The sequence below is a fragment of the Pholcus phalangioides genome, unplaced genomic scaffold (genome assembly GCF_987345545.1).
Source record: "Pholcus phalangioides strain wild (caught in Gottingen) unplaced genomic scaffold, Ppha-v1.0 ptg000021l_1, whole genome shotgun sequence".
In the NCBI taxonomy this organism is placed as follows: domain Eukaryota; kingdom Metazoa; phylum Arthropoda; class Arachnida; order Araneae; family Pholcidae; genus Pholcus; species Pholcus phalangioides.
Window position 1 is genome coordinate 14,636,612 of NW_028301614.1, and position 27,953 is coordinate 14,664,564.

Below are 27,953 nucleotides of genomic sequence, written 5' to 3' on the forward strand. Positions count from 1 at the left end.
AAACAGGAATATTTTTTTGTGTTATTTGAGGATTTTTCTCACTATTCATTAACACTATTGTTTACCATTTAGGTGCGAGAAGTGCGACAGCAGTTGAAAGATATCATAGATCAGCAAAAACTGAGAATCATTTCATGTGGAACAGAGTGGGATATTGTTCGTAAATGCATCTGCTCTTCATATTTCCACCAGGGTGCTCGTCTGAAGGGTATCGGAGAATATGTTAATTGTCGAACTGGTATGCCTTGTCATCTTCATCCAACAAGTGCCCTGTTTGGAATGGGTTATACTCCAGATTATGTTGTATACCATGAACTAGTCATGACTTCAAAAGTAAGTCAAATATAATTAAGTCGGTGAGAAGATGGACTGATGGACAGTGTTAGTCCAAAATTCTCAATCCAGATAAAATAATGTTTTAAGTTTCAGAACAGCTATACTGTTCTTCCACTGATTGAAATTTAAAACATGCCTTTAGCCAATGAAAGGAGGCTGATATAGAATTGCTCTTAGACTCATTGTCTAGATCTACATTTACCAAACCGATTCATGAGAGAAAAAAACTGGGATTTTTTTGGGCTTGTACTGTTTGTCTTCTCACAGATTCAATTCAGTTTTTGTTGCCTGAAACATTTAAAACAAAACATTTTTTGGCATAACCAACTCATAATAACTTTTCGTTCGAGAATATTCTATTGGTCATGGTGAAAAGTTTCAGTTGCATTAGAGTTTTTTGTTATGAAGATTTTGGAAACCTTTGAAGATTATAAAAATTCTTTTGGAATGATATAAATTTTTAGTAACGAGTACTAACTGTAACAATAGAGCAGAGTATCACACTTTTAACATAAGAACTCTTATGCTAAGAATGTGATACTTGACAATGGACAAATTTATATACAGGGTGATTCAAAACTCAATTAGAAGTAGAAAACACAAAAACAAAACAGAATCACACAGGAATATATGGTCAAAAACCCCAACCTGATCAGCTGGAGGATAAAAAGGATAAATGAAGATGCAAAAATGACAAGCCAATAATGGCTGGAAAAACTCTTTACTTAGTAATACTTAACACAAGGACAGTGCGTGTGCACATTAAGTTTCACAACAAGTGCTCAAAGTTCTTACCATCCACAGTTATGCACGCTTCACAATGGCGACATATTTATTGTCGAACCCTTTCAAAAGTACCAGTCATTTCACGGACGTTTGCAGCTGGGACAGAGATTCTTGCGATGTGGATGGTAAGAACTTTGAGCACTTGTTGTGAAAATTAACATGTACATGCACTGTCCTCGTGTAAAGTATTGCTAAGTTTTGATAAGTCTGTTCTATTAACTTGAAATTATTGATGAAGTGACAAATGGACTTGTAATTGTATTGCAGTTAACTCTGCAGGAATGTGGGTTCAAAATATATCAAATGTGACCCCTGACATGGGCCCTTTGTTAGCCTATAAAACTGAACAATAAATTCTGAAACATTTTAGAGAAAAGTTCCAGTCTTGATACTGGGATTACCATGTTAGTATAAAAGAAAAATTCGAGGAAATCTGTAGACAATTCTTCTGAGCACAAAAATATGAAATTGCTATATGCAATTCTGCTCACATTTTATACACTTTTTTTATGAAATAAAACAACATTCTCATTCATATAAACATAATGCAAAGGGTTTCTCACATAAAACCATTATTGTAGCTGTTTAACAAATGAAGAGGGTAAATTATTAAAACTTTCCTTGGTTCCTCTATCTGTGAAAACAAAGCAGGAACTACACAAATCAAAAACGCACAATCCATATACTGTACACGCATACATGTTTACCATAAAACCACAGCATTCAACTATTCTCTAATACACATATATGCAAATTTAATTTTGGCGAGTCAGGACTTCATGCCCCTGAGGGTTAATATAAGATTCTATAGGAGAAAAAACGAATTCAAGAGGTATGTAGTGAGCTAAAAAAAAATTAAAAAATGTTTAGAATTGCTTAAAAAAACCTTGGATTTTCTTCTATGGGAAAATGACTTTTTTCTCCCTCTCCCAGTTTCATTTCTCACAAACAAGCGCGTCACATTCTTCACAAATTCACCATTTAATAGTGAAAATTGAAGTTTTTTTTCAAACAATATGTGATTCAGTCTCGGGGAAAAATGAATAGAAAACATAATGAATTTAACTAATGAAGTAGTGTGATAGTTTTATCAGAAAATTTTCCTTCATGTTACTAAAATGTCTTTGAAAAGAAAAGTATAAGTTTCTGCAATAGATGATGGTTTTAATCTTTCAGTATAAGCTACATCTAGAAAAAAAAGAGTGCGCGTGACTTCCCCCCCAACAAATTAAAATATTTTTCATCGCAATTAACACTTCTTATGCAAGCAATTTTCAGCTGTAATGGTAAAAGTGTTATCTTTTCTCCCAAGTGCAATACAGCACAATATTGCAACCCTGCCATCACCCTCAACACGTCCCCCCACCCCATATTTCTTTACCAAACTTCACTTAGACGAAGAAAAAAAAAAATCAAACACTATTTTTTTTCTGTCTCATTTTGAAAATGTAGCAAAGGATTACACTTTCTACAGCTAAAGAACAAGTTTTATATTCCAGGCAGACAAGGTTTGACTGAGATCTTGTTCACCAGTAGCAATGTGTTGAGCAACACTTCCATAAAGAAAGTAGATGTTGAGCAAGATAAATAAAATCTGTATGCCTATCAGAATCTGTTTGGTTTTAAATTATAAAGTCAAACAATACATTGATATTGAGGATTGAACATCACCCTTGGACCAATTTGCATTTGCAGACCATTACAAGCAATGGCAGGAAAAAAACCTGCTACATCAAACAAAGCACTTAAAAACGCCTCTGTATATAGCAAATGATGTTTTTGATCCAGTCATTTCCTTATACAGTGAAACCTGTACAAGACGTAACATCGAGACTGAAAGACTGAAATAATATTTCGTTTTAGACAGATTTCTGTTTTATAAACGTGCAAGTCAAAGCATTAATCATTGAATAGGCTATAATATTTTAATTCCATTTAAGACACGTTTTTGTTTCATACAGTGTTTGTCTTAGGCAGGTTTCACTGTACTTATGATGCAATTTTTAAAAGGTATGAAAGCAATCTTTAAAAGGTATGAAAGTAGCAAACTTCATGTATCTTTGACTCAAATTATCAATATATTCATTTTCTGAATCCCACCTTCTGCACTAAAAATTTTCTTTTATTAATTTTATCCATAATACAAATACAAATACAACGCCACAACAGGCAAAATGCCCAACGAGGTGGCTGATAAAAAGATGCCCATAAAAATATGGATGTCATATATTTCAAAAATACAGCAACCAAATTAAAAATGCAATTAACACAAATTATAAACAATATATACACATGATAAAATATTATACAATGCCCATAAAAAATACTTATGGTTGTCTTATTCTAAGAATGGATAGCTTCTCGATTTACCCCAACATTTTTATCGTATTTCTTTTTAAACATGTCAATTTTGTTACAATTTACTACCTCCGGGGGTAAGCTATTACATTTATTAACAACCCTATTAGAGAAAAATTCCTTGCGACACCATAACTTTGCATTGTCCCTCACTAATCGATACTAGTGTCCCCTGGTAAAAGCAGTCGATTGGCGGTGTACTAAAAGTTCATGGTCCATTCTATCCATCCCATTGAAATTTTTGATCACTTCGATCATATCTCCTCGACACTTGCTTTCATCCAATGTAAACATATTCAAAAAATGAAGTCTCACTTCATAACTCAAGCCCAGTGTGCCAATAAGGACACGCATAGCTCTTCTCTGTACCCCTTCAACCAAGTCTATGTCTCTCTCTAGGTATGGTCTCCAAAACCTTACAGCATACTCCAGTCCACGACGAACTAAGTCTCGAAAAAGCGGAAGAATGACTTTAGGAGAACGCGAAGAGACCTTTTTGAAAATGAGACCAAGCATTCTATTCGCTTTTGACCACCGCTGAACAATGTTCAGGAAACCTAAGTCGCTCGTCAGAGTGACGGAGTGGCCTGACTGACAGAGTCAGGTTGGGAACCTGAGAGTTCCCAAATCGGTGACCCTAGTTGCATCCGTGATAGTGACACCATTCAACTTGTAAGAGAACCGTGGGTTGTTCGAACCAGAATGAGCGACCATGCATTTATCAACGCTAAACATCATGCTCTATTCATTTGCCCATGCTGCAATCCTGTTTAAGTTGGTCTGGAGCAACTCCCTATCGCTTTCATTTCCGATTACCCCCATTAGCTTTACATCATCTGTGAATTTGCTAGTAATCCCATTGATACCCTGATCGAGTTTATCGATAAAAAGTGAAAAAAGTATGGGGCCAAGAAGACACTTCCCTGAGGAACTCCACTTGTGACGTCTGTCCAACCAGAGAATTCCCCGTTCACCATAACTCGTTGCAACCTATCTCTTAACCACGATTCTATCCAATTCAGCAAGTTGCCCCCAATTCCAGTCACGTGTAAACGCTTCAAGAATTTGCCATGTTGGACCCGATCGAATGCCTTCTGGAAATCAAGGTAAACAACGTCTACACTTTTGCTCTTACCCAAAGCTTTAGTCACGTGATCATAGAAGCAAAGGAAGTTAGTTACACATGACTTCCTCTTCCTGAACCCATGCTGATTATCCGAGAATACATTATTCTCGTCTATCCACTTCACAAACTGCCTTTTGATGATAATTTCCAAAAATTTTTAGAGGGAGCTCGTCAAACTCACTGGACGATAATTTGACACCGTTCCTCTACTACCCTTCTTAAATATCGGAACAACGTTAGCCAGTTTCCAATCTCTTGGGACGATACCCTCAGCAACACCACTCCTGTATATCTGTGCGACTGGCCCCAGCAATTCATTAGCACATTCCCTGAGGACCCTGGGATAGATATCATCTGGTCCTGGTGCTTTGCTTGCACATACATTTCTTAGAAGATTTAGGACCTCCACGTCTTCTACTTGAATATCGTTGAGGGTTTTATTACCCCATGCAACACCTGTATATCGAATATCATTATCTCCTTTAAAAACCGACGAGAAAAAGTCATTGAAAGCACTACACATGCCTACATTGCTGTCTACCCTAGAGCCTCCTATCGAGAGGGGGGCCAACTGTCCCATTACATCCATTATTGGCATATCGAAAAAATGATTTTGGGTCAGAGCCAATGTTACCTGCCAACCTAGATTCAACTTCCTTTTTACTATCCCTTATCGCTTTCTTCAACAGTCTTCTTTTATCAGTAAACAATGATAGGTCACCTCGTCCACTTTTATACTCTAAATACTATATAACACTAAAATATGGATACATCAATACTTTTAAGTTACAGACACCTGTTTTCTTGTCTTTATTTTCTCCCTCTTTTTTTTTAAAGTCTTCAAGAACTCCATAGGGAAAATGCCTTGAATTTGTTGGCTGGCATTCCTTGTGATGCACAATCAGCGGGATTGTTGGTTCCATCAATGGGATTCCAATGACCACCAGGGAAGATTTCTTGTATTAGAGTCTTGACATTGATTACAACAGGAGCCAGCCATCCAAGTGGGTCAAACACCTTGGAGATGTGCGATAGAACAGAGCGCTTGGTCCACTGTTGCATATTCATTGGTGGGGATTTTGAATTGAAAACAAATACATCATCCTTTGGCTTCCATAAATGGCCAAAGTTTTGATATCAGTCTCTATTTCAAATGTAGTACTTGTTGCACACAAAAGTCATTCAGTAGAGATAAAAGAACATCTTCATTTGATGCCCACTTTTTTATGATGAATCCACCATTTTGAAAAAGTTTAATGATTTTCTGCTGAATGTGAATAGCTTCTTCGATGGAATCTGCTCCAGTGGGCAAATCATCTACATAAAAATCCTGCTTGTCAATGACAGAAGCTCTGGGAAACTCATCTTTTTCATCTTCAGCCAACTGTTGCAGGCACTTGGTTTCTAAGTAAGGTGCTGATGCAGTTCCGTATGTACAGTCAGCAATTGATATTCCTTGATGAGTATGTCTGGCGATTCTCTCCATAAGATTGTTTGGTACTTCGTGTCATCCGGATGAACAAGGATCTGACGATACATTTTCACAATGTCTGCTGTCATTGTGAACTTGTGAGTTCGGAATCGGAGAAGAAGGGTGGCAATATCGTTTTGCAGTATTGGTCCAACCATCAGCTTGTCATTCAGTGACAAACACCATGATGATTTTGCTGAAGCATCAAAAACCACACAAAACTTGGCTTGATTCTCTGGCTTCATAACTGCGTGGTGAGGTAGGTAGTACTTGTCTTGATTGTCACTTCCAGCTGTTTCATGTGCCCCAGGGTCTCATACTGTTGCATGAACTCACGGTACATTCTCTGAGCTTCTGGCTGGTGTCTCCAATGCCTTTCATTTTGTATAAGTCATGTCTCTACTACGTCTCTGGATGATGACAATTTTCCATCGATGTTCTTGAAAGGAAGCTTGACTATGAATCTTCCCACTGAATTATGTGTGTGAGTTGTGTCGAAGTGTTCTTCACATGCTTGCTTTTCGGCTGTCAACAATGAAGTTTGTGGGACTTCCTTCAATTCCCAGAACTTATTGAGATTGAAGCTTCTACTTTGTACGAGAAGTGTTGTTGAAACAGGTCTCAGTATGTCTGTAGTATGTACCTTCCCAGAGATGACCTAGCCAAACACTGTCTCGAGGGCATGAAGTGAACCATCACGAGATGCTACTCATCCAGGCAACAACAGTTTTCCAAAAACATCTGCACTCAATAGTACATCCACAGGACCAGTACGGAAACAATGTTTATCTGCTAGTTTCGAGTTTTTGAAGAGTGTCAACCCCTTTGAAGAAATGTTTGTTTGCTGCAAGTTGCATGCTATTTTAGGCAACACAAAAGCATTAATCAGTTCAGTCGATTCGTTGTCATTTGAAGATATGTTGAAATGAACCAGGCCTCTTACCTTGTCAAGCTTGGTTGACAATAATCCAGAGAGATTCAAACATAGGCGGAGATAGACTTGGAAGTCTGGGGGGGGGCACGATGATGATGATGCCAATTTATATATGCATATATACATTAGATCAGTCAACTTCACCTTTGATGCTGGGGGTCCCCCCCCCCGTATCCCCACCCATGGATTCAAGTTGCAATTATGACCAAGTGTTTGAACGTATGTCTCCCGGATGAAACTTGATTGGCTTCCGGAGTCGAGAAGTGTCCTGAATGTGTGAGCTTGACCCATTTTATCAAACCCTTTGACGATGGCCGTCGGCAAGATGACACAACTACGTCTTCCTTGTACGCGAAAACTGTGACGAAAAGACTGAAGTCGTTTTGACAGTTGTTGTGGGATCGACATCCGCTTCATGCAGTAATGTGTTGTGTGAACTATTGCATTTTTTTTGCAGTGTCCTGCAGAGCAACTCTGAACCATATGTGATGATCCCAAGCAATTGAAATGAAGTCTATGCTTTTCGACTGTTGCTTTTCTAGCTGAAACACTCTGGTCGAGGAATTTCAAACATCTGAAGATGGGGTGGTTTCTTTTGCAAACATTGTGCTAGAAACACCATGATTTATCGACACTAATTTTTGTGATTCGAATTAATTCGTTAGGTGACCTTGCGTCTTCGACTTGGCTGAACCTGATGATTTGCTTGTGCTAACAGCTGCAAGAGCGCGAGCTCGATTGTCAATGAATTCCCGCCATTCACTAAAAGTGAAAAGTTCCTTATCCCCTACAAATGAAGAGACCATTGGCGCAAAGATTCCGGATCCAACTTCTTGGACAGGAAGTAGATCAGGATACTGTCCCAATGTTGCACCAGTTGCTGGAGTGATTGTAGAGCTTCCAGGCACTGAGTTGTGGTATCTAAAAGCTGACGTAGGCATGTTTCTGACTCGTGTGATGCTTGGTTGTGAAAACAGCTTGTCCAGACTTGCCTGAACAATCTCAGTTTTGTTGTTGAACCGATCGTACAAAAGTGCCTATGCTTTGCCATAATTGCTTCTCGCGAGCAGGATCGCTTGAATCACTTGAGCGGCGTATCCTTTGACACATAGTTTCAAATATTGTAACTTTTGAATGTCACTTAAACTTTTATTTTGATCGATGGTCGTTGTAAACATATCGTGAAATGGCAACCAATCGTTAAGTTCGCCACTGAATGAAGGCAGTTAAATTTTCGGTAAGCGCACAGAACTATCTTCTAAATTTACAGTACCTGATTGTTTGGTCGATACCCAATGCATGGGCCATGCTGAAGCGAAGATCGTCGATCCAGGCCATGTCTCTGCTTCGTCGGTCATCTCATAAAACTTTAAAGTTTAGAAATTGGCTTCACTCACCTTAAAAAAGGCTCAGTTCATAATGTGGAGGTAACCAGCAACAGCGCATGAACAGAGATAACCATCGACACAGCGCCACACCTTTCTTATATAGAGGAAAAAACCATGGCAGTCACAGCACAACAGGTCTGGCAGCCAGAAGAGCCAACCAATCCCAGGCTTTGGTTTCAGGTGACGTCATAGAAAAACAGAGGGAAACAGCCCGTTTCATCATGGTCAAGGTCATCAGGACCAACTCATGACGTCACACAGGAATAGTAAATGATCCTGCCGTTAAAATCAACCAACTACGTAGTACATTTCCTTACATTTTCCTCTCCCACAAAAAGAAATTCACAGAATTTTCTCATTAAATTACAAACAAATTATTAAAAATTGTTACACATTTCCAAATATGCAATCATAATAAATTATTCCACCAATTCTCAACTTGAAAAAAGGTCAGCAAAAGAAAAAAAATCAATGTCCAAATTTTCAACAAACATGATACAAATTAAATATTAACGTTATTAAGGCGCCTTAATATAAATATAAAAACTTTAAATGCCAACAATTTGAATAATCTATATATATACATATGTACACACATTTTCATTTTAACATTTCTTTTTACCAACACCACCAGCCATTCGGCCCACATCACCAGGTAAGCAGACACGTCCACAAACTGTGTTATGCTGGCTTAGCAGTATCCTCAACATATCATTGATGGTATGCTGTGCAAGTAAATGATTCCACCATATCTATACATCACTTGTTTCTGATGATAACTATTTGTCAGATTTTTAGCAATGTCCAGTTGAAACTCACTCCCAGAACCTGGGGAAATGTGATCAACTGTAAAATTTAAAGTTTGTCATGCAAGAAAAAATTTTAAATAACTCATGATTTTGATGATTTGATATTTCTTGTTTGTTTATGTGGTATTCAAACATTTTTCATATATTTTTATTTTAGGAATACATGCAATCTGTAACAGCTGTTGATGGAAATTGGTTGGCAGAGCTGGGACCAATGTTTTACAGTGTCAAGGAGTCCACTCAATCTCGTCAGGTATGCACACGATAATAGAAAGCCATGTGCTGATCATTTTTATTTTTCTCTAAGATTGATTAACATAGAGTGTAAAAGTTATACTTATTATAGTAAAAGTGATAAATTCTGTGATTATGCTTAATTGTCAACCATTTTGGCAAGTTTGATCCATTTCGCTTGCTTGCCTAACGTACCAAAGGATGTTAGAGCTGTCGCAAGTCCCATACCTGATTTATCCTTGTCAGAAACTTCCCTAACACCGGATACAACAGAAATGGAGACAACATGACCACAGAAAAACATGGCTATTGCATTGAGTCCTACACTGAGGGGTTATTCCCACACCAACCTCTCTGTTAGTATAAAAAGGCAAAATGTCAAACACTGCCATTCAGAATTAGCAATAAATTCTAGGTCCTGGTCTGATTAGCCTTCGTGTGCAGCAATTGACTGTGGTGCAACAAAAATGATCAGTTATCAATTTTGTTTGCAAATTACAAATTTATCACAATTATTGGTGTGTGGTTATGTATAAATATCCCGCTCGTATTAGCAAATATGATGAATATGTTGATGGAATTACTTTAATTTACAGGAAGTTATGCTCAAACTTCACTTCTAGGATGATAAATTTGATTGGTAAAATGCTGGTTTTATTTGCACATGATGATCAGTGTGAAGAAAGTAAAAATCTTCTACATTGATAATAATTTTCATGTTTTCATATCTGTCTTATCTTGACACTTATTAATTAATTTACCTTAATTTTTGTGGCAAAATAGGCGCAATATATGCCAATCCTGTATGGGCAAAACTGATAAGTGGCAAATGAAAGTGATAAATTTTTCCATGTTTAATAAAACTTACCAATTTCATTTGGGAATATACATAATTGCAATAAAAGTGGTAAATGTGATGAAATTTTCAAACTCACCAACATGATTGGTGATTGCACATAATCACCAGTTCATCCCTTCTGTTGAAATATACATACCTAGGTATATACAGTTGTGCCTGCATAAGTGGATACCCATTGAGGGGATACATTTTCACTCTAGTTTCCATATATTAGTACAAGAAAAACTTATGTATGTAGGGAACAGGAATACCATTTATACATTTTTACCATAAACTGAATTTTTATTGTCAGTGTGGAATTAAAAAAAATATGTAAATGACACTTTTTTCCCCGAGTGGATGCTGTATTTTTCTATCAATTTTCTTGTCTATGTTTTTGCACAAAACATGTAGAAAGCAAGTTTGTAGTAAACATTGCATGTAGAAAAGCTATTTTTATTTTTTTTTATCTAATTTTTTTTTTTTTTTTTTGTTGCATATGCCTCTTGTGCTGAGAACGTCTGCCGCAGTAGTGTATGAAAACGTATGCTTCCAAAAATCACTCAACCATGGCAAAACAACTCAAAAGTTTTAATAGCTCGATAAACTCTTGTCTTGAAAGCCTACCATTTCTCTACATTTGCATGACTTTGTGACTGAATAGATAGTAAACGCACACACACAAATTTAATGCTGTAACAAATACAAAGGCCATCACAGGCAAACTGCCTAACAATGTGCCTGAAATTGCAATGCCCATAAAAAAGTATGAATGTCAAATACAGTTGAATCCTATTATAACAAACTCCAAAAGACTGGAGAAATCACTTGTAACAGAATTTTTTTATAATGGGATTCCAGGTTTTCCTGCATTGTTCCTATGTAAACTTATCTGGGAGATTAGAAAAGTGTTCGTTAAAACAGAATTTTTTTCACTATAACTGTATTTGTTAAAACAGGATTCGACTATATATAAGAATTCAGCAACCCATAACAAGAGCAATTATCCCAAAATAATAATAAATATTAAAACATATCATACACTACTCTCACAATATCACGGTTGTCTCCATCTAAGTATGGATAGCTTCTTGATTTATCCCTATATATGGAGATCATAATTATTTTTAAATGTGCCTATTGTGATGGAATTCGTGACATCGGCTGTTCCATTCATTCACAACCCTGTCAGAGGGTAAATTTCCTGAGACACACTACAACCAGGAGTGGTCCCTTACTAAATGATACTGGTGTTCCCTTGTCGAAGCAGTCGATTGATCGTGTATTAGTAACTCATGATTCATCCTGTTAAAAATTTAAACATCTGTCCTGTTGGTGGTGATGGAAGAAGAATTTAGAGAATGATGATTATGCAGTCTTCACCAAAATAAAATATTTGTTACAATAAAATTTTATAAACATACATGTTGAAGGTTGTTGTGTGTCCTTTTCATGGTGATGGGGTATGGTGGAAGTATGTGTATGGGAGATTTCTCGCCAAGCAAACTGAAGTCCCGCCACACATCGCGGCTTGGTGGCACATGCTACAGAGTATCCTCCCAGTGACTTAGTCATGATTAAGAGAAAACAGTGTGATGCAGTACTTTATTAGAGGTATACAATGCGCTTATGAGATACATTATGTAAGATGCATATAAAAAATGCAGTCTAGATGTATGCAATGCAGAAATTATACATAACATATAACATAATTTACGATACAATAGAAAAAAAAAATGAGATACTGTGCAAACAATGTATGAGATATGCAGTACAAACAAAAATAGTGCATGAAATATTATACATAATGATTTCAGTTATGTTTGAAAATAAATTTGGAAATCAAGATAAGGATATGCATGAAGAAAAATATTTTGTACTTTCAATAATTCAAACACTGCATTATGAGTCCTTTGCATTGTAAAAACCTTGCATTATTACATCATAAACTCTCTACTTATAACCCTGACACCTGTGTTCTAATGCAAACATATTCATGGCTCCAGCTCCAGTAATGACAAGAGCATGTTTAGCTGTTCTCTGTATCCCTTCAACGAATTCTATGTCCCTCTGTAGGTATGGTCTCCAAAACTGTACATCATATTCCAGGCCAGGACAAACTAATCCCTGGAAAAGTGAAAGAATGACTGTAAGAAAATGCAAATAGACTTCTAATAATAAAAACTACATTTCTATTTGCTTATTTTTAACCACCACATGTTCAAAAAAAGGATTATCTTGTCTTATATTTTTTAAATTGAATATTTATTTGGAAAGGGGCTAGTGAAGTTTTGTATTAAATTTGAAAAGAAACTGCTGTGTTAAAGATAACAATGAATAATAAAAGTACTTGTATATAACCAAATACAGGATGTTTCAACGAAGGACCCCTAACTTTGAAAATAAATAACTCGGAAACAGTGATAGATAGAAGCATGAAACCAGTGGTATGTTTATTAAAAAAACTAAGAATTTGAGACAGAAACCTCAAAAATTTAGTTACAAATTGTGCCGATAGATGGCGCCGCAGGCGGCATGACCATAAGTAGGCTGTACATAGTGGGTAATGCAAGCAGACCTTGTTGCATTCACATCAAAAGTGATTCAAAATGTGCTTCTTTCACACAACACACGTCGCAAACGAAGAATGAAATTGTCAGTGACTCTGTAGTGTGTCACCGGAAATCGACACACGAGCTTGACAAATAGCCTCCTCCAGCTCGTCAAGTGTTAAAGGATTGTTGCAGTAAACAATGTCATCCTTCAGTATTCCCCACAGAAAGTAGTTGCAGGGGGTGAAGTCGGGTGAATACGGAGGCCTTTTGCGACTTGAAATCACATGTGAAAACTTCTCCTTGTGGGTGGCAGTAGGGCTGTGATTTAATCTCTGTGGTACTCCAACACAATAAACACATGTTCCTCCATGGAATACATCACTTTCGGAATTTCTTTCACTATACGCTAATAGCAGTCACGTTTCAACAGCGAAATCTTCGATGACTGATCGCTCTCAGCATCTGAGCTCTCTTTATAGGAATCCGTAATGCTGCCTGTGGTGCCATCTATCAGCACAATTTGTAACTAAAATTTTGATGTTTCTGTATCAGATTCTTACGTTTTTTTAATAAACATACTACTGGTTTCATGCTTCTATCTATCACCTTATACGAGTTATTTATTTTCAAAGTTAGAGGTCCTTCGTGAAACATTCTGAATGTCTTTCATGTCATCAAAGTATTGATTGAAACTTTTGTTTCAGGAAAAGAGACGTCTTGCCAAAGTCAGCCAAACAAAGATGGAGGAAGAAATGGCTATAGCAGAATTACACATCAAGCAGAAGAAAATTGATGAAGAAGAGAAAGCTCAATCAGCTCGTAGGAAGTAAATATCTCAAATTTTCATGGCACTTTTTACCTGTTACAATCATGAGTTAAATGAAAACCAACTTTCTTTATTTTATATTTTGAACAAGTTTTTTATTTGTGAACAAGTTATATTCTTTCTTAGCTTGTCAATTGATGGAAATGAAAGGTTGAAAATAATAAAAAAAAATTGCCCTCAATCTCTACAATAAATTTGTCAACACACCAAAATACAAGATTTTCGGACACTGCCTCACAATTAATAGTAATATCCAAATTTAATCAAGCAATTATTACTCTAGAACAGTGGTTTTCAACCTTTTTTGACTCACAGAGCTCTTTCTTGTCTATAATTTCTATGGCCGTAGGCCTGTTTTTTATTCATTGATCAAAGTTACTGATTTATTTTTATTTGAAATATATATTTTTTTCCAGTTGAGAACCGCTGCTCTAGAAAATACTTTTCATATATATGTTTTCAATAATATTTTCTGAGGTATGTTCCCTGTTGAATATTATGAAGCCATGACCATGTGACCGATTTTGATAACATTTGTTTTCGCATAACCAACACACTCACTCACAACTTCACATATACTTTAACACAGTCTCGCTTTCCCATCTTCACAGGATCTCTCAAGTCAGTTCTTGAGCCCATTGTCTGTCCCAGCCCAGACATCAGTTCTGGTCTATTGAAAAACGTTGAATCAGTTCAATATTAAATGTTGTTTAAAAGCTCATAATTTAGGGTAGGCAAAAGTATATAAAAAATTAAGAAATTTATATTTGGACCATTTTATATGGAAAGTAAATGGTACAATAGCACACTTATTGACTTTTATTATAATCTGTAATTTACAAATACTGTTTATCGTCATAGCTATAAGTATAATGTCTTCTCTTAGATTGCAGATTTTGACACCTGGTAGAGCAACTCCAGATTCACCACGTCGGAAACCAGAAAGATTTGGTCTGTAAAGTAATCTTATCAAAGATGTTGGGAAAAAAATGTTTTCATGGTATTATGCTTCTGATTGCTGTTCCATTAGAACTTTGAAAACAGCAATCACAGTCATCAAAATCATGTGTCGTTTGCAGGTGTGACAATGTAATTTTTGCCACTGTAAAACTGTTTCACCATTTGTGTTTTTTTAAAGAATACAATCTGGGATGTGCATGGGTTTATGACTATCATTTATTCATTTTGTTTTTCCTTTAAAAAAACAAAAGAACATCACACACTGGAATTATGTTTGCAACAAATGTTTTTTTCATATTCAGTGAAACTAGTTCCAATGAGTTGAAGTGGATATAAATATAATTTTGATGAAAATATATCATGCAGAGAACCATGGTTTACTTTATATACGGGTTATTTTAGTTTCCTAAAAAATTTTTTAAAGAGATCTTTGTGATTGTATAATACTTCTGCAGAGTATATTGGGAGTTATTTGAAGCATTGGACTGATTACCCATAAAGTGATATATATTTAAGAAAATATGTGACAAGTATTCTCTCGTGTGTATATTTGCAAAGTTATTCAGTTGCAGTAACTTATGTTTGAATAGTATATCATATGTTAATACAAAGCATAATAATTCATAGTTGTTGTGTTTTATGGCACTTGAAAGTCATTTTCACCACACCGAGGTCAGCTGTGCATTTTGTGATTTAACATTTCCATTGTAATCATGGGTTATCAAAAGTTCTATATTGTGCCAAAGGCGAAGGAGCATTATCCCTCAACTTGTCTGATGAAGCAAAATGAAAGCTGCTTATTTTGATCGGCAGAGGTAATGGTAGGAATCGGTATTGAATTGGTCAGAGCGAATGTCCCTTCTAAGCTACACACAACTGTAAATGCTTCCACTCAAGAGTTTCTGCCATACAAAATAAATTCACTCGAAATTGAATTTCATGCAGAAGCATGCTGTTTTGTCATTCCATGCAGATATCAAAACATTGTGCACAGTGTAACAATGAGAGAGAGCATGATGGCAGATGGCAGCACAACGTATAACAAGCATTACACAGAAACAAACTTTATGTTGGGTTCACAACACAGACACACACATTCCAACATGTACAGTCAAACCTCGTTAATGAGTCACTCTTGGGAGAGCAAAAATGTGACTTAGTAAGCGGAGTGACTCGTTAAACGGAGTAAGCCATAGCTGTGCCAATTCCTGCCCGAGGACAATTGGGGGGTCCCCAGCACGACCCAACCCGCAAATGTAAAAGGCTTATATCCCGGGAGGGACAGAGCCTGGGTTCTGTCTAGTCTGTCGGAGGACAATTGGGACTTCCAAAAAAGTGACCCGTTAAGCACAGTGACGTGTTAACCGGGTAACGCACTAACGAGGTTTGACTGTACCAATTCGTTGGAAGTTCTGCAGAGGAATATGGATGAGGTGCATGTCTGGTTTAGTAGTGTAACAATGAGTCTGTGCAAATAAGGAAAAAAGAAAAAAAAAATGTTAGAGGGCACTTTGGATTCTTTTTGCTTTGAATATAACAAAGAGTGCAAACAAAACTGCAGGCAAAATAAGGTTGAGTGAGGAAATTTCATTTTCATTTCATTCCGTGCACCGCCCAGGCTCTATCGACCATCGTCAATTTTAGCCATTGCCCGGATGAGGGGGCTGGGCGATGTCGGGTGCTTTATTATGCATATAAAAATATAAAATACATGAACATTCAATATAAAAACACATTATTAAAAAAAAAAAGTATATACAGATTTAAATAAATAAAATAAAGAGTGAGGAAATGAAGAAACCATAAAAAGCATGTGCTTAATTTAGTTTAACAATTTTCCAATCACTCGTGCTTTGTTTTCTGTAGTGAAAGAAGATGGCTAGTTGAGTTTTGGTGACACTGCGACCAAAAGCTAGTGTAATTTATGCAAAGTGCACTGGTTTTACTCAGAGGCACGCTTATGAGTGTGCGAAGGAAGCTTTCATCAGTTCTTGAATTACTTTTTGCATTAATCCAATTTTTATTGATTGGATTTTTTTACCGTTAATTCTGAATTTTTATTGTTTGGGAAAAAAATCCACAAACAGTTGTGGAATTTTTCCCTTCTGTTAATTTTGAATTGTCATCAATTCTGGTAATTATTTCTTTATTAATTCTGAGATTTCATCAATTCTGGATTTTTTTTCCTGTTAATTCTGAAGTTTCATCCATTCTGGACTTATTTTTTCATTGGTTTTAAATTTTTATCAGTTCTAGAATTATTTTTCTCATTAATTTGAATTTTCATTAGTGCTAGAATTATTTCTTTTAAGTATTTTCAATTAATCAATTCTAAAATTTCATTAGTTTCTGGAATCATTTCTCTCATTAGTTTAAAATTACCTTCAGTGCTGAATTTTTATTGATGTTTTATGTTAATCTACATTCAGTGTTCTATTATGGTTATAATTTTTTATGTGAATGTCTCAGCATTCCTGTTTTTGTAGAAATAATGGATGTGGTTCCTGTCCCCCATAAAATCTGAGGGGGGTCCTATAAATTTTTGGTGCCCTGAAATTGTTGAGATGCACCTGGCCCTGCATCTAGTAAGGGCAGCCCTGGTTTTACTGGCTGCATTGTATATTTTTAGTAAAGGCAGGATAACAGCCATATTTGTTATGCTCTACTTTTCTCAGTCACCATGTGGGCACCATGCTGGACTCTCGTCCCGAGGATACAGGTTCGAACCCCATTAACGATACAGTGGTGGTTAGCTGAAGTTTGTTTTTTGTAGTTTTCTAGCTTTGAGGCGCGAATGCGAGCCCGTCTCCCATTTGAAAAAGTCTCTCTGCAGACCTACAACACGATACTAACATGAAAAATTCAAGCATTTCTATCTTTACTTCAGAAGATAGAAGACAGATGGCAGCATGAACACGAAACAAGCGCAACTCGACAACATAAATACATTAGGGTCACATATACATTCAGAACACACATTACGGCATGTACTGATTCGTTAAAAATTCCGTAGAGGAATGTGCACGAGGCGCATGCATGGTTAAGTAGTAATAGTAGTAGCCATCTGGTTGGACATTTTGCCTGTTGGGATCTTGTATTTGTATTTAACAGTAAAACTTCCATTTGTTTCTTAAAGCACTCTGCTCAGGTTGCATATAATTCTATTTTATTGTAATTATGATATATTTTCTACTGCCATATTGAATGGATTAAAGAGAATGAATCTTCAGAGATTGAATCATAGATTCAGTAGCAGATTCAATCTCTGATGCTGAAACTAAATGCATTTTTGAGTAGCTTACTTTTTCTTCCACCCTTTGATTGCTGATGGTACTTCAAGTACCATGTTCTTTTTAAATCCTTAACCCTTAAAATTCCCTGCATATGATGGTGGTTTTTGGAAACATAAAAGCTGTATGACTACAAGATGATAGCACAATTGTGGGGCAACTAGTTTTTATACATGTTAATTAATAAAATTCAGTGAGATGTTTACAGTTTGGTGCAATGCAATAAAACACTGCATTCCACAAAGTGTTCCCTAACTGAAATTAATGAAACAAATTATGGGTTTTCTTTGCAGGAAAATAAATATTCATGTAACTGTATTGCTCAGCATATTTGAAATGGTATTCTTTTATTTGTATTGTAAGTTTACAATACTGAGGTAGTACTTTAAAGCACCAGGTTAATTAATTTGTTGTGCATTAAAGAATTTTGGGGGGATTTTTTTTTTGTTTTTAGGCTTTAATTAGAACTAAAATGACCAATCAAAAGTTCTCGTGATAATTATTTCATTTTTTTATAATATGATAGAAAAAGGGTGAAAGTTCATCTCGACAAATTTTGGCACCTTAGTTTCATGAGACAATTCTCATTAATAAAAAGAACTGTAATAATGGTTTGTTTATCTGCAGCTGTTTGTATTATGATTATCATTTCTGTACATTCATCTTCGCAGGAAAAACTTACAAAGCTTTTCTGAAGGCATTGTATAATATAAAATTCAGTGAGGCACATAGTCATCATGGCACATAAGTATTATGCTTCAGTGTAAGTCAAAATGAAATTCTCAGTTAACATAGGAAATTGATTGGCATGCCGAAAATACTCAGAATGCTTCATATCTTCAACAAAAGGATTTCGTCCATTTTCTCTTTCACTTCTGCTTGGTTGGAGTTTTCCACATATTAATTATTCAGGCTATTCTTTAACTAATTTGTTAAAATGAAGGCATCAAAATATTTGAATTTTTTTATTTTTTTGCATGTGTTTGGACTGGTGTTTTTTTGTGTAACTTTTTATAGATAAATAAATATATTCTGAAACGGAGACAAGAGTTATGTAAATATAAGATTTATGGACTTATCCGATGCCATAAATAGCTTTCAGAGGTTCAGATGATGTTTGAGGGACTTCAAAGTGAGATATAATTTTTATTTTGTATGTATATTATATATATATGGAAGTGTATGTAGACTTTGCAAAATCTCTTTGCTCAAATTTGTTTTGTGCTAACAAAATTTCTATGGTGTAAGATATAAAAAGAAAGATGAAAAAAAAAATTGTTCCAAGGTGCAGTTGTATGCATGTGAGCAATAAAGAGCAACAAATTATTTAGATGGCATTGATTAAATTTCATTTATTGCATTATCATGATAAGGTTGGTGCACTTGAAAAGAAAAAAGAAAAGGAATCTCAAACTCTGGAAAATACTCTCTGAAAAAGAAAACAAAAAACATTTTATTTTGTTATGAATTATCAAAATGATATTGTCCCAGACAGCTAGCTTTCAAATAAGGCAAGTGCATATTTTTTCCCCCCTGAAACGGCTGTGTAATTTTTCCAAAATGATTGACTAATTGCATTAGTGGCCATACATAATGAACATTTTATAACAAAATTGCTACAATAATGCTCATTTTCATGGCAAACTGTTGATCCTAAAGGTATACTTCTAGTTAGAAAAAATCTGCCTGAGAATCTCTCTGCGATAGAAGTGAAACTTCTAGATTTGATATGACTAGATTCACCTCGCCTCATGTATATCTTTCATCAGGTCACATGATATTGAAGCATGGGAACACACACTCCTTCCCACTCCACCCTAACCCAATTTTCTTTTCTTTCAAACTGTGCATCACCCATCCTACTAAGGTTATGTACGAATACACAGGCAGGCGTGAAGCAAGAGAGGGGAAGTAGCTGTAGAAAAATGGACAATAAGGGATTGTATGGTACCGGTCATACACAACACAGAATTAGTAATTGCATATTCTAGTAAACTGGGTGAATAAGTTTTGAACATGAAAACTTGCGAGAGCAGGTCCATGAGAAATTTTAGAAAATTTTTAGTAAGTGTACTAAAAATTGATAGTATTGATAATTTACACAGCAGCATATTCTTAAAATTTATGTATGTATATGCACTAATGCTGAAAAAAGCTGAAATATTCATTAGAACATTCCAGATGGCTGGTTAGACATGACTTTCCTTTCCTGAACCCATTTTGATTATCTGACAACACATTATTCTCCTCTATCCACTTCACCTATATTGTTTTGTGATAACATAGCTGCCAAGTCTCCCGAATTTTTCGGGAATCTCCCGAATTTTAGCTTCATTGCTCGACCTCCCGAAAAGTTCTTAAATCTCCCGAATTTTTACGAAAATCACAAAAATCCCTAATTGTCCCTACACATTCCCTACTTCATTAAAAAAAAATCCCCGCTTATGAAAACAATCCCTAAGAAATTTCTTGTGGGGCATGAAGCCCTTTTTTTTTTCGAAATGATGTCACACGTCGTAAATGGGGAAATTCCCTTTTTAATGAAGTTTTACAAACCCTCTGATGGTAACAAGAAAGTTGTTTGTCATCCTGCAGGGAAATTTCTTAGCAGCTAATAGTCCTGGATAATAATTGAAGATTCTAGTGACGCGTATATGGTCAAAATTTCTTTTGTTGAAGTTACGTACGTGCAATATAACAAAGCATGAATACTGATAAGCAAAAACATATTTAATCAATTTTAAAGATACTTCCAGAAGAGGGCGACTTTTCCTTTTTGTACAAGTTGTGTTACGGACATAAACATCGGTCATGGGAAGACTGACATAATCACTCATGTGAAATGAAAAAAAAAACCATCAAGCAAGTGTCACAAAAAGTCAGTGTTCTTCAAAAATTGACGGTGTTTTCCTTCATCTTCCGATGATTTTGGGGTCATTCGCGCAGAATGTTTGTTCACAGCGTTTCTGATTGAACACAATATTTATTTTTACATCACTGAAGTTTTGGCCTCCAATTTCACTTGTTTTTTGCGTAGGAATTTTATTTCCAAGGGTTTAACTTCCATGTGAGTAAAATCCCTATTTTAATTTGACTAGTTTTTAAGTAGGGATTTTATTCCCTACGCTTTAACTTTTATGCTTGGAAAATCCCTATTTTATTTGGAAAAATCCCTATTGTATTTATTAGGGAGTGGTTTTAGCATAAAATACGGGTTCGCGCGAAAATCTCCCGAATTTTCATTTTCAAAAGTTGGCAGCTATGTGATAATAATTTCCAAAATCTTTGAGAAAGCGATTGTTAAACTCACTGGATAATAATTCTACATAGTTTCTCTACTACCTTTTTTAAATATCGGAACCACATTAGCAAGCTTCCAATCCCCTGGGACAATATTCTCAGAGAGAAACTACTGTAAAGCTGTGCAACTGGCTCCAACAATTCATTAGCATATTTTCTCAGGACCCTAGGAAAAATATCATATGCTCTTGGTGCTTTGCTTGTACATAAATGTTTTAGAAGTTTTAGGACTTCCCCTTGAATTTCGTTGAGGATTTTGTCACCTCATGACATACCGGTACTTTCAATATCTCACTCACTATTGAAGACATGTGAAAAAGTCATTCAAAGCACTACACATGCCTACATTGCTTGTACCCTAGACCCTTCCTATCGAGAGAGGGGTCAACTGTCCCCATACATCCATTATTGTCATACCTGAAAAATTATTTTGGGTCAGAGCCAAAATAATTTTCGCAATTAGTTAAGTAATTTGTGTGGTGTTGTGAATGACGACAAATTGTTTTTGAGCAGTTCAAACTGGACCCACAGGCACAAAAGAAACACACAACGGGAGCATTAGAAATGCAGTAGAATTGCTCTGGGCTGGGTTCCTTACCTTATAGATTTAGCTCGATCGTGTATTCGGGACTTTAGGTTGATAACACATACACAACGCTTTCCTATATGCACCAATTTGTTAGAAATTTTCCAGGGGAAAGTTCATGAGGTGCATTTGCTGTTTAGTACCGTAGTAGAAAGTTTGAATAAATAGATTATGTAGTAGATTATGTAGGCCATGGATCAGTCAGTAGACTGATCCATGGCCCCCACATCCTGTAGAGCCCTGTCAGCCCCCCCCCCCTATGTGGGGGCCATGGACTGATCTCTTCTGATACACATGAGAAATACAACGTAAATATACTCAAAATACGAAGAGAACAACAGACAAGATCAAGTTCTTTCTTCAGTAGCTAAAAGAAATGGAAAGATAGCAAAAAGGCTAAAACCTTATAACGGGATAAAAAAAATGGATCCTGATATAGAGTTTTGAAACGCGTCTAACTGTTGTTCTCTTCACATTTTTGGTTTATCTACGCTGTATACACCCATGTGTAGGCTAGAGTTAAAAAAATGCCCACTTCCTATCCCACCCATATATAATATACCATTAAACTCCTTTTTTTTTTTCTAAACCAAAATCTGCTCTTATTCATATTTTTTGGCCTCTGTACGTATTAACAGTACTTTATAAATGTTTGCTGCCTACTGTACTTCGCAATAACGTGCACAGGATTTTCTCGGGGGTTCTTATTTTTTCCCTCCCGGGATGGGGAGTGACTCAGGACCGGCGCCAGGCATGAGGCGACGAGGTAGTCGCCTACGGCGGAATTTTTACAGGGGCGACAATTTTTTAATGACAGATTTATTATACCGTTTTTTTCCCTTCCGTTAATTTTTTCACATCGAAATCATTTTAGTTCGAAATCGCATGAGTAAGCGTGCGTGAAGGAACTTGCGTGGAACTGGTTCTTCAGGTTCAGGTCTCTACAGAAGCTGGTTTCTGAAAAATTGGGTTCCTTCTGTTCTTTTGTAAAGGATCTTTTCACTCTATCAATATTTTTCCAGTTAACTTTCCTTTTTGCCGACTGTCTCAGTAAGTTTGGATTCTTTGTTCATCTTCCGACAAATGCCTCTGTCTCGGCCAACCACTGAGCTATAAGGAAAGTGGAGTGAGGAATGCGCAAGCCGTCGCACAGTGGTGCGTTTTGCGAAAAACGTGGTCAAAACTCTTTTCTCGCCTTGAAATTCGTTGCATATTCTTGAAAACTGTTTGGAACAATAAATATTATGCTTTTTTAACGGCAGGGTGCAGATTATATGATTAAAGGGATTTTAAGGATATGAAATGGATAAAATATGATATGTTTGCATTATGGCTATTGATAGAAAATTGCGATTAAAAAAACAGCATGGATTTGTTCATGATATTTCATCATGATATATATGACATTTGAATTGCAATAACATGTAAGAGTATTGCTGAGATGCATTAAAAAACTTATAATAACAAAAATGCTGCATAAAAATATTAAGAATTCAAAAAAAAAATTAAAACCAGAAGTTAAAATAAGCATAAAACGTAATTTAAACAGATATTTATAATAAAAGTTTGTAATGGATGGAAAAATGTTTCTGGTCGTGGTCCGAGTGTAAAATCTTATGGTCACTACTATATACAGTCAAACCTCGTTAGTGCGTCACCCGGTTAACACGTCACTCTGCTTACCGGGTCACTTTTTGGAAGTCCCAATTATCCTCAGGCTGGATGTTGGCACAGCTATGTCTTACTCCGCTTAACGAGTCACTCCGCTTGCTAAGTCATATTTTTGCGCTCCCAAGAGTGACTCATTAACGAGGTTTGACTGTATTAATTGTGTATCATAATAATAATATAATCATAATTACGATTTATTAACAACTAGCTATAATAGCCGGCGTTGCCCAGATTTTCTCAACATACTGCGAGCATTGAAGAAGTGACAAAACATTGTAAAGGAATAAACATGTCTGAGGCACATTGTTAGGGAACCACGGTGAATAAAGTAAACATTCCGTAAGTCATTGTTGAGACCCAAGAACCATTCTTACCTCACAATTTCGGGTATTTGACCTGTTTTGTCGAACTTTTACAGAGCCTATCATCGTTCAAGTCGGGGTCCTGTTTCGTTTACGAGTATATGTAAAATTTGGTAACGATCGATCTAAAATTCTGGATTTGTAGAGAGAACATATACATATAGACACACGGAAAATCAATTATTTGTGATCATTATTTATATATATACATGTAGATATTGCTGAAATATAGTCAAAACTAGTTTTGGATTATTGAAGACGTTTTACGGTAATCTTACATTTTTTCTTCGTTGTTTCCTTATGCTAAATATGAGTGAAGGTTTTTAACAACTGGCTGTTGCGAAGATATATTTCGGAAAGAGAGAAAATTCAACTGCCCCTGCGGGGAATCGAACCCACGTCCTTTCACTTTCCGGGTGAACGCACTAGACTACAGAGGCACTGAAAGAGGCCCCTTTCAGTGTACACGAGCTCCAAGGAAAGATTGAGAGATTATGTGCCTCTGTAGTCGTAGCCGGTCAATTTGTCGCACTCAACTTGTCGCGCTCAACTCGTCGCGCCTCAATTTGTCGCGGTACAAATTTGTCGCAGCTCCAATTCGTAGCTGTACAAGTCTTCGTCGTGACGTCAATTTATATATTACAGCGCAGAATCAATTCGTCGAACCGTCGATTCTTCACTGTACATGTTCCACGCGAGCTTGTATGTAGGTTTTTGTCTTACACGTGAAATAAAAACATGAACAAAAGTGTACACGCAGTTAACTGAAAATAATTAATTTTTGTCAATGCAGAAAGGTCATCGAAATTAAAATTACAATATCAATTACATTTAAAAATTCGGTTATAAAAGTTTGAAATGTTAAATAATTGATTTTTGCTGTGATAAAATTTCAATATCATGTGGAAAAATTTCGGTTTGTATGATATTCCCCAAATTACAGTGAGCCTATCTTTAACGGTAAATTTCTATTTGCCCCATTACAGTATCTCCATAAGAACCTGAAATATTTAATTAATTAATAATTCAATTAAATTAATATTAATTTTCACCGTATAAGCCGCACTTCCCGCTTTTGTTGGGATTTCTATTTCTCACAGCGAAGGGAGTCGGGCGCAGATCAAGGATGGAAATGTTCAGTGCTTATGAATGACGATTCGATGAAGTTTTCATAATGCCCACAGGATGAGCACCGACAAAGGCAATGTAATCACCAATAAGAAAGATGACTATGGGTCAGTCGCATACATACAATATAACCACCAATCTTATGTTTATAATCAGTCGCAGATCTTTCGCTGGCTTGTTTGAATATTTTCACATAGTTTTCATTAGCGTCTAAGCTGTTGGAACAAGGTTGGTGTGCTTGGTCTACATATTTCTGTTGGCATAAACATGGAATATTGCAAACCGAACGTGGAAATGATATGTTGGTTTACGTGTGTGTTTAAAAGTTTTTTCCCCCATAATTCATGTTCCGACATTAGAAAAACTTTTAATGCAATTCAAAATGAATTAGCCTATTATTAATTTTCTTTATTTGAGTTTTTTGTTGTATATTAGAGAGAGATACAGGTTATACGGATGACAAAAAATAATGTAGTACTTTTTAAAATGAAATTGTTTGAATTCAATTTAAATTGCAATAAATTGAAATCTTCTACGTATCTTTACAACAAAAGAAAAAAATTATGGTAGTTCAAAATACCATCACTTATCATTCTTTAAATCATCATCGGGTTTTTACTGCGATATTCACGTATATAAGTGTAAATAAAATGATACTCAAAGCACTGAAAATAAATAAAGGTTTAGATATTGTGGAGTGTTTATATGTACGATACGAATTGTTTTTAAAATTAAAATTATCCTAATAAATGTAGGCTATAATCAGAGGCGGATTTATAGTGTTCCCACCTGTGGGCTATTCAAACCTTGCCTTCCTTCATCCTTTCTAATTCATGTTCTTAATCACCAATTACTTAATTTTGGTCACGCCCTTTCACTTGAACTTGTCGTCTTGGGATAAAGCCCGCATATCCCCTCCCCACCTAGGAAATATACCTCTGAATATAATAATCTTACATTGTCTGTTAATGTTAATTCACTTGTATTGTAAGAAGAAATTTTTACTAATCGTTGACTGGAACCGTAGACCAAGCACACCAACCTTGTACCAAAAGCTTAGACGCTAATGAAAACTATGTGAAAATATTCAAACAAGCCAGCCAAAGATATGCGACTGATTATAAACATAAGATTAATGGTTATATTATATCTATGCGACTGACCCATAGTCATCTTTCTTATTGGTGATTACATTATTTAATTAAATAAGGGCGAAAGCTGTTCCTTGTAGGCGAAGGTCGCGAGGCAGCTCCCTTGAAACCATGCCGGATGAGCGGCTGGACTTTGAGGGCTGGGTGACGGCTTTCCAGGTGTCAGGCAGTTGAATGCATACAGACGCTTTCATGGCCCGGGGTATTTGGGGGGGGGGGGACACACACTCATACTTCCGGCACAACTCAATCGGTAGTAAATGTCTATGGTGATAGACCGGAGTTGTGCTCGGTTTGAATGAATGAATGGTGATTACATTGCCTTTGTCGGTGCTCATCCTGTGGGCATTATTAAAACTTCATCGAATCGTCATTCATAAGCACTGTACATTTCCATCCTTGATCAGCGCCCAACTCCCTTCGCTGTGAGAAATAGAAATCCCAACAAAAGCGGGAAGTGCGGCTTATACGGTGAAAATTAAATATTAATTTAATTGAATTATTAATTAATTAAATATTTCAGGTTCTTATGGAGATACTGTAATGGGGCAAATAGAAATTTACCGTTAAAGATAGGCTCACTGTAATTTGGGGAATATCATACAAACCAAAATTTTTTCACGATATTGAAATTTTATCACAGCAAAAATCAATTATTTAACATTTCAAATTTTTATAACCGAATTTTCAAATATAATTAAACTTTTGTTTGCAGTTAAATTTTTAAATGTAATTGATATTGTAATTTTAATTTCGAGTGTGTCATGTACATGAAGTTACATACAATGGGCTGAAATTAAAAGTCTGATTTCATTCTTTTCACTCGAGAGTTGTTACTTTAGAGTTGAAAAAAAATCAAAAATCGATTGACATTTGCAGTGGTGTCAGAGACAGAGATGCTGTTGGTGCCCAGGGTACTTTATGGAATGGGTATGAGCACCCAGAGAAATGTGATTTAGAAACCAAAATTTCCTACTTCAAGATCAAGACAAGAACCCACAAGTTCCAAACACTTCCGGCATCCTTGGCCAGTCAAAGGTGCCGACATGAAGGAAACATTGAGGAGGGGAGGGGGGGGGGCTGAAAATCGCCATTCATTCTGTTTATAAGGGACTCAAATCCCGACAAAAAGTGAGAAATGCGGTTAAATTAAAATTTAAAAATTTATTTGATCTCAATTTTTTATTTGGGTGAGCTCTTCAACATCCCTCACTGCGAGAAATGGAAATCCCGACAGAAATGCGGCTTATATGGTAAAAATTAAATTTTAAAAATTTAATGACTTCAATGAATACTTTCCTTTATTTGTTAAAAATTAAAACAGATGGGCAGGGGGAACATTTCCAATAAATGAGAAAAGAAATTAGTTCCATTTTTTACGCCTAAAGCAACTACCCTATTTATAAGATCACAACAAACATATGAATTTCAAAGCAATTCAAATTTGTCGCGATGAAATGAGCTTGCGACAAATTTGTACCGTGACGAAATGAGCTTGCGACAAATTTGTACCGTGACGAAATGAGCTTGTGACAAATTTGTACCGCGACGAAATGAGCTTGCGAAAAACTTGTACCGCGACGAAATGAGCCTGCGACAAATTTGTACTGCGAAGAAATGAGCTTGCGACAAATTTGTACTGCGATGAAATGAGCTTGCGACAAATTTGTACCGCGACGAAATGAGCCTGCGACAAATTTGTACTGCGATGAAATGAGCTTGCGACAAAGTTGTACCGCGGCGAAATGAGCCTGCGACAAATTTGTACTGCGATGAAATGAGCTTGCGACAAATTTGTACCGCGACGAAATGAGCCTGCGACAAATTTGTACTGCGATGAAATG

At 36.1% G+C, this 27,953-nt stretch overlaps 1 protein-coding gene and 1 long non-coding RNA gene across 5 annotated transcripts in view; one reads left to right on the forward strand and one right to left on the reverse strand.

Moving 5' to 3' along the window:
• The window catches only part of Prp16 (ATP-dependent RNA helicase l(1)G0007), a 104,011-nt gene extending 89,189 nt beyond the window's left edge, over nt 1-14,822 (forward strand). For all 4 annotated transcript variants that reach the window (XM_089249148.1, XM_089249152.1, XM_089249150.1 and 1 more), the window contains exons 22-25: nt 73-333; nt 9,366-9,461; nt 13,540-13,661; nt 14,548-14,822. In XM_089249148.1, coding sequence (XP_089105274.1) covers nt 73-333; nt 9,366-9,461; nt 13,540-13,661; nt 14,548-14,620 — 552 coding nt within the window. In that variant the 3' untranslated portion in view covers nt 14,621-14,822. The remainder of the gene's footprint in view (nt 1-72; nt 334-9,365; nt 9,462-13,539; nt 13,662-14,547) is intronic.
• Nucleotides 12,170-27,953, reverse strand: part of LOC149070682 (uncharacterized) — an 87,391-nt gene continuing 71,607 nt past the window's right edge. Inside the window, exon 2 of the long non-coding RNA XR_016195032.1 lies at nt 12,170-12,407. This is a non-coding gene — a long non-coding RNA (uncharacterized LOC149070682). The remainder of the gene's footprint in view (nt 12,408-27,953) is intronic.